The sequence below is a fragment of the Mus musculus genome, chromosome 8, assembly GCF_000001635.26.
Source record: "Mus musculus strain C57BL/6J chromosome 8, GRCm38.p6 C57BL/6J".
Lineage (NCBI taxonomy): Eukaryota > Metazoa > Chordata > Mammalia > Rodentia > Muridae > Mus > Mus musculus.
In genome coordinates, this window is record NC_000074.6 from 24889280 (window position 1) to 24901585 (window position 12306).

General features: G+C 40.1%; 1 protein-coding gene across 7 annotated transcripts in view; it reads right to left on the minus strand.

Moving 5' to 3' along the window:
* Adam32 (a disintegrin and metallopeptidase domain 32) overlaps nt 1–12306 on the minus strand; it is a 112776-nt gene that overhangs the window by 53137 nt on the left and 47333 nt on the right. For all 7 annotated transcript variants that reach the window (XR_378789.2, XR_378788.2, XM_006509165.3 and 4 more), the window contains exons 11-12: nt 12163–12299; nt 9175–9352 (exon numbers count right to left, since the gene is read on the minus strand). Coding sequence is in view for 5 of the 7 variants with exons in the window: in XM_006509165.3 (XP_006509228.1) it covers nt 9175–9352; nt 12163–12299 (315 nt within the window). In the remaining 2 variants the exon portion in view is untranslated. The remainder of the gene's footprint in view (nt 1–9174; nt 9353–12162; nt 12300–12306) is intronic.

Below are 12306 nucleotides of genomic sequence, written 5' to 3' on the forward strand. Positions count from 1 at the left end.
AAACCAACCCAGACACTAAGAAAACACATAACCCAATTTAATTCGAAAAGGCTTTCAGAAGATAAGAAACACTTACAGAAATGTCCATCATCTTTAGTCATTAGGAAAATGCAAATCAAAGCTACTTTGCGATTTCATCTTACACCAATCAGAATGGCCAAGATCAATAAAACGGATGACAGCTCATGATGGCAAGGATGTGGGGTGAGGGGGACACTCATCCAATGATGGTGGGGGTGCTAACTTGAACAGCCACTATAGAAATCAGTATGGCAGTCCCTCAGGAAGCTGGGACTATATTTACTTCAAGATCCAGCAATACTACTCTGGGGCGCATACCCAAAGGGCTCTACAACATACTACAGAGACATTTGTTCAGTGATGTTCATTGATGCTCTATTCCTAGTAACTAGAAAATATAAACAGTCTATATATCCATCAACAAATGACGATATCAGGAAATGTGGTATATTTACACAGTGGAATGTTACTGTTTAAAAAAAAAAAAAAACATGAAATACTCAGGTAAGTGGCTAGAACTAGAAAAAGATCCTGAGTGACATAACCCAGCTCAAAATGACTAATATAGTATGTCTTCTCTCACGTGCAAATGTTAGTTTTTAAGCCTTTGATAAGCATGATATCATCTGAATGACCACAGAGTAAGTAACCATGCAGGGAGGGAAGCATCTCCCCAGTAAAGAGAAATAGAATAGACAGTTACAGAGAAATGGGTAGAATGGAACAGAAGGATTCATTGGAGAGGGGGTTGCAAGAGTGAGGTAAGGGATGTAATATAGGAGATGGTCAGCTAACACTAGGGGCCATTTAGTGGGTCATATAGGGACCTACTACAATAGAAGCTTCTTTAAATATATATACATATATATATATTTAAATTTTTAAATGGAATCACCAAATAATGGAGGAGACAAAGCTCCAACTAAACATCTCTTGTTACCAAATGGAACTTCCAGTCCCAGGAATGGGTTACATCTCATCAAATTATTGGTCCAGGGAGCCCCATGAAAGCCCCCAACAAACTCCAGCTGTTGCCACAGCTATTGGTTGTTCTCCACAAACTTGATGGCAAGACCCTATTGCTGAAGAGAACACTTAAGAAGTTGACCTGGTACCTACCAAGAGCCTTCATCCCTCCTGATTGGTGTTCATGGTACTGGAATGTACTGCGCACACTAACCACATGGGTACAATAGTGGCACAGATGTTGCTGGAGTAACCACCCATCAATTGGATTTAAGACCCACTACATGAGATGGAACCCATGCCTGAGGCTGATCACATAGCCAAGAATTTGAGACTAGATAGACCCTGGATCTGGTGACAAACTGTCTACTGCCTGAGGAACCTAGCAATAAAATAACTCTGAAGTTTTCTCCTAAAGTAGATGAGAACAAACACAGAGACCTACAACCAGACAAGGTGCAGAGAGCATGAGACTGTGGAACACTCGGTCCTCAATGGAATGTCTCCATCCCTCTCCTCAGTTCTCAGGGAGAGATGCCAAAGAAAGAGCCAGAGGCAATAATACCAAAGAAACCACGTCTTCCAACACTACAGGACTGACCCACGCATGAACTCACAATGGACTATGACAGCATGCACAGGGCCAAACCAAGCAGGGTCTCTGAACTGAAAGGGGTAATCGACCCAAGCTCCCATCCCCAACCATGAAGCTATCGGCAATTTAACAACCACTTGCAAAAGAAAAATGACTTTCCTCCAGGGAGACTCACTGTGTATGCAAACTACTCTAGAAGGCAGGATCCACGACTAAATGGTGAGCAGCAAATGAACTCAGGGGTGTTTCTGAAGATGTTATTGCCTCGTATTGTTTTCTTTGGGTCTTTTTTTTTTAACCTTTTTGCTTGTGTTTTTATTTCTGAGCTTTAATGAGTGTGAGTGTGTGTCTGTCTGTGTGTGTGTGTGTGTGTGTGTGTGTGTGTGTGTGTGTATGTTTCTCATGCACTTTTTAGTTTCTTTTTGTTTATTTGTTCGTTTATTTTGTTTCAACCTTGTTTGTCTATTAATTTGCCTGTTTTCTTAAGATGGAGAGGAAGAAGGCATGGATTTGGAAGGGTAGGGAGGATTTAGGAGATGAGAGAGAGGAAACGTGAACAGAATATATTGTGTGAAAATAACTTTACTTTCAATCGCAAATAAAATAAAAATTAACACTCAAAAAAATCAGTAGCCTTCCTATATACAAATGGCAAACATACTTGGGAATATTTAACCAAGCAAATGAAGGGCTTACATAATAAAAAACTTTAAGACATTGAAGAAAGCAATTTTAAAAGATACCAGAAGAAAGACAACTCTTGCTTATATAGGATTGAAAATGCTTAAATGGCCATCCTATCAAAAGCAATCTATAGATTTAATGCAATCCCTAATAATTCTTCATAGAAATTGAAAAAAAACAAACTTCACACACACAGACACACAAACACACACACATACAAAGAAGAAAAAAAAAAAAACAGGATAACTAAACAGCCCTGAGTAACAAAAAAACTGCTGGAGATATCATCTCAGATTTCAGGTTGTATTACACACATACAGTGAATAAAAACAACATGATATTGGTATAAAAACAGACTTGTTGATTAGTGGAATCTACTGAAGACCCAGACATATGTCAAAACACCTATAGACATACAAGCCTTGAGAAAGAAGTAAAAACTACATAATGGAAAAAGGCACCATCGTCAGCAAATGGTGGTAATCAAACGAGATAGCTGCATTTAGAAGAAAATCCATATTATTCATAGAACAAAACTCAACTCCAAATGGATTAGTGACATCAACATAAAAGCAGACACCCTGAATATGAGAAAAGAGAAAATGAGGAGTAGAGTTGAACTCAATGTCACAGAAAAGGATTTTCTCAACAGAACACTGGTAGCACAGGCATTATGACCAATGGTTAATAAATGGGCTCTCATGAAGCCGAAGGATTCTGCACATCAGATACAAGATCCAGATATCCCATTCTTGGGCATATACCCAAAGGATCCCACATCCTACTAAAGAGATACTTGCTGATCCATGTTCATTGATGCTCTATGCACAACAGCCAGAAACTGGAAACAACCTAGATGATCAGCTAATGAATGGGCATGAAAATGTGGCACATTTACACAATAACATATTATTCAGCTGTTAAGGAAAAGCAGAATTCTGTGGTTTTCAGGTAAATACTTGAGGGCTAGAAACAATCCTCCTGAGTAAGGTGGTCTAGACCCAAAAGGCAAATATTTCCTAATTTTTTTTATATGATGAGGATGTTAGCCTTTAATATTTAGATATGTGTGCTTCAATTAGAATAGCCAGAGAGGTTAGGTACCTCTTAAGGGACCAGGGTAGAAGGCTGGACCTCCCCAGGAAGGGGAAACAGAATAGTATTATGGAGCGATAAAAGGGAAACTAGAACAGGGAAAACTAAATAGGGAGGAGTGGGACCTAAGAGTAAAGGAGCAAATATGAGGAAGAACAAGTAATGTTAAGGGGCTTTTGAAAAAAACATATGGAAACCTACTACTGTAGAAGCGTCTCTATGTGTGTATGTGTGTGTGTATTGTATATGTATATGTATGTATGAAAGGAATTTAAATGGAATCACCACAAAATGGGGGAGCCAATGCCTCAACTAGGCATCTTCTGCCACTAAGCAAACCCATCATTACTAGGGATGAGTTACATTTTATTGGTAGTTGGCCAAAGTGGTCCCATAGAGTCCCCCCAATATCTCAGGCTATTGCAAGGCCTCGCTCTCCACAATCTAGTGGTAAGGCCCTACTGCTGAAGACAACACTTAACTTATGCCACTGAATGTGGATAGACTGAGCTTGTGCTCAGCTACAAGCCTCACCCCTGGGACAAGCTTTCACAGTGCTGGGAGGTACTCTGCAAGCTGTTGTGGGACAAAGGTCATCATCAATTTATTCCATCAGCTACAAACCTTATGACCTGCCTGCCAGATACGTGATAATGGCACAGATGGTATGAGAGTAACCGCCCACTTCTTAAATTAGATTTATGGTCCACCCTATGAGATGGAGGCCAGACAACTAAGATGAAATAGGTCATGGACCCCAGGGGGAACATCTACTGTGATAATCCAGCCTTAAGATGCTTATCAATAAAGTGACTTTTCGTGACATTTTTATACCCATAGATCAGTGCGTCACTCAGCACTCATAGGTGGCTGGTGAATAACAGACCCACAGCTGGACAATGTGCAGAGAATAAGAGACTTTGGCATATCCCTCCCTGAAAGGGATTTTTATATCAAACCCTCTTCTCAAGGCTCAGGGAGCTACACAGAAGAGAAGGCAGACAGACCGTAAGACTCTGAGGTGGTAGATGACTCCACCAAGACAGACACAGCACAGCTGATATGCATATGGACTCGGAGAGACTGTGTCAGCAGCGCAAGACCTGCGCAAACTCATCAGACAAAGTCCCAGCTTTGCGGAGAAGCAGACACCAAGTCTCACCCTTACTAAGAAGCTACTTGCAGTTGATATGTCCTAGGAAGGGAAAACCAGTTTCCTCTTACTGAGTGATACTGGGTATATCAAACACACCCCAGGGCAGGCCCCATGCCCAGGAGTTATCACCCTATGGACTCTACGGACTTGTGTGCTTTTCATTTTCTTTCGGTACTTTTTGTCTTGTTTGGTTGGTTGGTTTGGTTTTCCCCCTTTTTGTGTTGTGAGAGAACACAAAATCGAGTGAGGAGAGAATGGGTAGGTTAAGAGCACCAGCTGCTCTTCCGAAGGTCATAAGTTCAAATCCCAGCAACCACATAGTGGCTCACAACCATCTGTAATTGGATCTGATGCCCTCTTCTGGTGTGTCTGAAGACAGTGACGGTGTACTTATATATACATAAAGCAAATAAATAAATATTTTTTAAAAATTAACCAGAAAGAGCACAAATAAATGACTTAATGATGCAATTTAAACTTTGAGGAGAAAAAAAATCAAAGCACAAAGCCAGTAGATGATAAGAAATAATAAAAATCAGAGCAGAAGTTAATGGAGCAATAGCAAAGAAAACAACACAAGGACAGGAATGACTCTAAGATCAGCCTTCTTGATAAACAAGACTGACAGATGCTTGGCCCAACTAGACAAAAGAAACGAGGATCCAAACTAGCATTATCAGAAATAAACAGGGAAACATTACACAAAGAAATTCAGAAATGCTGTAAGAAAGACTTTAAAAGCTGTGCTCTGAAGCTGGAAAACCTAAAGGTGGTGAATTAATTTCCATTCATCCAAAGCATCCAGAGTTACCCCGAGAGACCATAACTAATGAAGAAATTAAAACACGTATAAAAGCCTCCCTCGTTTAAAAGGAAAAAAGCTGAGCTGCAGCAGAATCCAACCAGACTTTCAAAGATCTACAATCAATATTTCTTAAATTATTTTAAAAAAATGTAGAAACATAAGGAGCTCCTCTAAGCTCATTCCAGTATTAGTTTACTATCAAGGGCAGGTAAAGATATACGCACACAAAACAAAAATGAAATCAATCAAAAGACAGATCAATGTCCCTGGTGACCATAGATGTAAAAATACTAGCCAGCCTGGAACAGGCACCTGCCAAGGTCATCCACTATGATCAGTGATTCAGGGATGGTTCAACATATGTAAGTTAGTAAGTATAATCGGTTACATAAATGTAAATGGAGAAACAAACTTTGATAAAAATAAATCCAACCTCTTTTCATGATAGAAGTCCTAGAGAATGTAGGACTTTTGAATAAATCTAACCAAGTAATCAAAAGGCCTCTAAAATGAAAACTTTCAAATCTCTGAAGAAAGGTATTTAGGAAGACAAAAAAACAGAATGACTCTCCCATGTTCATTTATCTATATAATTAATATTATAAACTGCCACGCACTCTGGTGGAGTCAGCTTGACAGGTGAAAGCTTGGAAGCTATCTCATGAGGAAAAGAGTTTCACGGAAGCTCCCTCCTGGAGTCTGGCGTTCCCTCTAAACCATAAATTAATTTTCCACTCCCGCATTAGTCTAGTGTATGGATCCACATGCCCTCTATTAAGCATTACCCTATTATAAGTGCATTTTAAGATTGAATTCTGACATAGCTAAAGCCTCTCCCAGTGTTCCAAGATCCCAGATTACAGCAAGGTAGTTTAACCTATTCAGTAACTAATTAAGCATTACAATAGACAGAGCTATTAGCTCAACATGTCAGCAGAAAGAGACTGGGAATTTCACTGAGATAGAAATCTTTAGTACAGGCTACATTCCATACCTATAGCAAGTTGATATACTCTCCTGATAAATGGAGATTCTCCAGACAAGATAAGAATTAGCAAGGTCTAGGAATTTAGGGGTCTGTGACACTACATTATTCTTGAGGCCTGTCAAGAGTTAAAACCCCCTGGTGCTATTAACACTAAAGTATGAAACTCTTGCCTGGCACTAGGCTGATCCTAGGCAGGGCTGCTAATCTCTATTGTAAACATTTATCTAGTTCCTGCAAATTCCTTTCACAGTCATTCTCTTGATTCTGGTAAATTTCAGTGCACCTTGTCTTATGTGATTTGTAGCTCCTGGTAATTCGTTGTATTATAAAATAGTCTAATGCTCGACCTGAGATTACATTCAGATTCTACACAACCTCTCCTGTGTGCGTCTGTTTGTCAATTTAATCCTACGCTTTGCCCACCTGCTCGAGAGACCCGTTCCATGCAGACACAGGGACCCAGAGGGTCTGCAGCAATAAACATGACCACCTTCCACAAGCAACTAGATTCAAAGGGATCCCAATCAAAATTCCACCAATGTTCAACTTCACTCAATAATTTAAAAAAATTGAAATGTAAATAAATTAAATATCCAATTTTTTTAAATATAGAGTACAAACACAAAATTCAGTACATTTTTAGTGTGTTTAACTTGTAGGCATTGCATACAGGCACTGTGGAGATTGCTATGCAATGATGAATGTTCTCACAGAATGCATATTGTCCAGTTAGCATATTCTCCTCCATAGCCTTCCTCCCCTCCTCCTCCCCTCCCTTTCTTCACTCTCCCTCTCCCCTATTAGTCCCCTTTATCTCCCAGATTAACTTTTTCTTTCATGTAACATATAAATACATGGTTATACACTTATATAGAATCTAAGAACGGCATAAGAATGAAAATGTGTTATATTTGTCTTTCTGAGACTAGCTTAATTCACCTAATATGATAATCTCCATTTTCTGCAAATGATACAACTCCATTCATTGCCTTTTTCATGTGCAAGTGACAGATACCTGTAAAAGAACTCACAAAAGCAACCCCATACACACAACCCTACAAAGAAATACACGGGAATAAATCTAAGCAAGAACTTGAGTAAGGCACCAAAAGGTGGCGGGGTAGGAGTGGGGGGATCTTACTTTCAAACACTGGAAGAATTTACATCCGTAAAATCCCACACTGACCAGACGGATGGGAAGCATCAACGACATCCCAACAAAATTAACAATGACATTCTTTAGAGAAACAGGGTAGGGAGGTCTAAAATACCTGTAGCATCCCAGAAGACCATAATTCCTCAACAAAAGGAATGAGACAGGAAGGCACCACCCTACCTAATTACTAAATATACTAACAAGTTATAACACCAAATGCATGGCACTCACAAAAAGAGCAATGGGAGCACTGCACAAAACAGAGAGGGCAGGGACATGCTCCTGTGTCACACAAAGGGCAGGGACACACTCCTGTGTCACAGAGAGAGCAGGGACACGCTCCTGTGTCACACAGAGGGCAGGGACATGCTCCTGTGTCACAGAGAAGGCAGGGACATGCTCCTGTGTCACAGTCAGTTATTTTGTAGGTGGGAGAAAGTATGCTGTGGGGTCTTTATACAAAATAAAAGTGAAAATCACCATGACATGCCACAGTGTGGAAAAACCTCAGAAATGCTACACAAGAAACAAAGGGGGGAGGGAGCAAGAGAGGAAGGAAGGGAGGGAGGGAGAGAGAGAGAAGGAGATGTAAAGGAAGTGATGCTACACCAATGCTACACCAACCAGCTCAGCTGAGGTGAACTGGTCTGATGGGGCCCCAAATCTCAGACTTACTGTAGACAACACAAACAGGGAAACCCAAGAAAGGCAAGAGAAGGCTCACGCATGGTCACCAGATTTTGTATTTGACACTTGCCAAGCTCACGATACCCTCTGTGTGACTGGTCCCTTTTATTATGTGATTTTAAAACTGATTTGAGAAGAGGTCAGCCGGGCGTGGTGGTGCACACCTTTAATCCCAGCACTCGGGAGGCAGAGGCAGGCAGATTTCTGAGTTTGAGGTCAGCCTGGTCTACAGAGTGAGTTCCAGGACAGCCAGGGCTACACAGAGAAACCCTGTCTCAAAAAACAAACAAACAAAAACAAAACAAAACAAAACAGAGGTCAATAAGTGAAGGAGGGGGACTTACTTGTTCTGCAAAACAGTAGCAATCTTTGTTATGGGATATGCAAACCAGCAATCCGCTCCTATGTATATGAAAAGCCCTGCTACATCTATAATGGTGATTAAGGAGTTCTGCGCCATCACCATAGAAACTGCACTGCCAGGAAGCACTGTACTCTGGACTGTTGGCTTTCACATACAAATGATCAAAATTACAGTGTAGGACAGGTCCCCTCACCAGACTACTGATGACATGGGAAAGATACGTCCTAAAAACTATGTACTGGGCTGATGACAGATTGAACTCAAACAAACAGTTATAAAATTGGTGTTTCACTTAAATGGTACCCTCAGGCCTTGGTGCCAATGCATCTGGTTTGTGGCACATTCTGAAGTTTCCCAAACCCCTCAGATGGTAAAAGCTAAATAATATTTTAGGGAGCACAGTGGGGAACATCATGTACACCAGTGCTCTTAAAGCTTGCATCGTTCATAGCAGTGCTCTGCGCAATGCTCAGTGTAATCTAGAAATGTAGCATTTCTAAAGGAGGAGGAGGGGGAGGAGGGGGAAGAAGAAGAGGAAGAGGAAAGAAGAGAAGGGGTGAGGAGGAGGAGAAGAAGAAGAAGAAGAAGAAGAAGAAGAAGAAGAAGAAGAAGAAGAAGAAGAAGATTGATACAAGTTTCCCGAGATGGCACACTTACTGCTTCAGAGCCACAGTCACAAATTTCATCACCCTCCACCTTGCCATTTCCGCAGACCGCTGCTGCAGTCCTTTGCATCTGTGGCTTATTCTGCAGACATTTGGCACCCTCGTTCGATTTAAAATGTTCAAAGTCATTCAAACTGCAATTGCTAAATGACTTCACACCTCCATATTGCCTAAAACGGAATTCATATACTGTCGTTAGCAGTATCTATCTCAAAGCATAACTGCATAGTCTATGTTAGCTTTGTGATATTGATTGGGAATAGTAAATACTCCTGGTAAGTGCTCATTGCTCGTAATCATTCTTGGGGAGGTCATGTGATTTTATTCACCACAATACATTTGGTTACTTAAAATAAATTAAGTACAAATCAAATGAAAGCAAGAGCAGAACCCATTGGAGCCCTGGAATCCCGAAAAGACTGTCTGTGTTTTTAAGTGTTTGCAGTAAAAACAATAATAGTAAGAGCTCTCAAATAACCTAATATTGTGTCTCAATATTCTAGAAAAATAAGAAGCCAAACCCAAATGCACTAGACAGTAAGAAGGAATAAAGATCAGAGAAGAATTTAAACAAGCAGAAACTAAAATAATACTAACTTAAAATTAAAAATAAGAGAAAGTAATGAAACAGACAACTGGTTCTTTGAAAATATTAACAAGATTGGCAAGCTTTGATCCATACTGACAAAATAAAATAGAAAAATCAAGTTAACAAAGTTAGAGACTAAAAGAAAATTATGGAGACAGATTCAATAAAACCGGAAAATCCTTACAGAAAATTTAGAAGAAATAGATAAATTTCTAAATGTGTATGATCTACCAAAATTAAAACCCAAAGATTTAATAATTTATAGAAACCTCTAATAGACAATGAGAATAATCATCTCCCCATAAACAAAATCCCAGAACCAAATATATTCCCTACTAAATTCTCTAATACTAAGATTACAAACAGTTCCACAAAATAGAGAAGGAACATTTCCATACTCATTCTTTTTTTTTTTTTAAGCTTTTCAGGATTTTCTTTTTTTTTTTAAATTAGGTATTTTCCTTGTTTACATTTTCAATGCTATCCCAAAGGTCCCCCATACCCACCCCCCCAATCCCCTACCCACCCACTCCCCCGTTTTGGCCCTGGTGTTCCCCTGTACTGGGGCATATAAAGTTTGCAAGTCCAATGGGCCTCTCTTTCCAGTGATGGCCGACTAGGCCATATTTTGATACATATGCAGCTAGAGTCAAGAGCTCCGGGGTACTGGTTAGTTCATAATGTTGTTCCACCTATAGGGTTGCAGATCCCTTTAGCTCCTTGGGTAATTTCTCTAGCTCCTCCATTAGGGGCCCTGTGATCCATCCAATAGCTGACTGTGAGCATCCACTTATGTTTTTGCTAGGCCCCGGCATAGTCTCACAAGAGACAGCTATATCTGGGTCATTTCAGCAAAATCTTGCTAGTGTAGGCAATGGTGTCAGCATTTGGAAGCTGATTATGGGATGGATCCCTGCATATGGCAATCACTAGATGGTCCATCCTTTCGTCACAGCTCCAAATTTTGTCTCTGTAACTCCTTCTATGGGTGTTTTGTTCCCATTTCTAAGAAAGGGTAAAGTGTCCACACTTTGGTCTTCGTTCTTCTTGAATTTCATGCGTTTGGCAAGTTGTATCTTATATCTTGGGTATCCTAAGTTTCTGGGCTAATATCCACTTATCAGTGAGTACATATTGTGCGAGTTCCTTTGTGAATGTGTTACCTCACTCAGGATGATGCCCTCCAGGTCCATCCATTTGGCTAGGAATTTCATAAATTCATTTTTTTAATTGCTGAGTAGTATTCTATTGTGTAATCCATACTCATTCTATAAAACCAACCTTCACCCCAGACCAAACCCAGATAACAATACAATAGGCAGAGCAATTTCTCTGATAAACAGAGATGCAAACTTTCCCAAAATACTTGAAAACAGAATTCAAGAACATAATCAGAAGATAGTGGGTCACAATTAAGTTGGTTTAATCTCAGTGATGCGAGGTTGATTCAACATAAGTATGTCAATAAAAATAAAGTACCATAAAAATAGAACTGTGGGCAGAAATCATATGATCATTTCAATAAATGCAGAACATCTTTATGATAAACATCTTGAAGAAATTAGAAGTAGTTGGAACATACCTCAACATAATAAAGACTATGTAAGACAAACCTATGTCCAACATACTTCTAAATGGGAAAATACTGAGACCTTTTCTTTCCAAATCAGGAACAAGTGTTCCCACTTCTTCTGCTTTTACTCAATATAATGTCTGAAGTCTTAGCTAGAGCAACAAGAAAGAAGAAATAACAGGATATGGTGGCGCATGACTTTAATCACTGAACTCCAGAGGCAGAAGCAGGCAGATCTCTGTGAGTTAGAATTAGCTTGGTCTACATAGTGAGTTCTAGGCCAGCCAGTGCCACATAGTGAGACCCTGACTCAAAAACAAAAAGAGAAAGAGGGGGCTAGAGGAATGGCTCAGTACTGAAGAGAACATGAAGGCCGAGTTAGGTTCCCCAAGCCCATATCAGAAACTGTACAGCTGTGTGTGATTCACATCCATGGAGATCCAAGTCCTCTGGCCTCCAGCCTCCACAGGTATACATACACACACACACACACACACACACACACACACACACACACACACACATCATTTAAAATAAACTGTTTTTAAAAGAAAAGAGAAAAATAAAAAGGAACAAAAGTAGGAAAGGAAAACACCTACAGAAAACATCAACCTATCCTTCTCTACAGATGGTAACAGTCTGCAGGTAAATGACCCCACGGACCCCAGCCAAAAAAACATTTCGAACCTATAAGCTCAATAAAGTTACAGAACTCAAAGAAAACTGTATCTCTCTGGCGCTCCTTATACTTCACCTGTGCTATAAGCAAACACTACATTTAATACAAAGTAACCACAACTGACAAAGGAAGAACTTACATCGCCCTGGGATTCATGATGCAGATGGATTCCGAGCAGTAGCATTTCTCAGGCTCATCATACGATATCCCCAGACTGAGCCCCAGCATTTGGGTGAGAATAACCGAAAAGGCCTCCAAGGTCATATCCTTGGGGTACTACCAA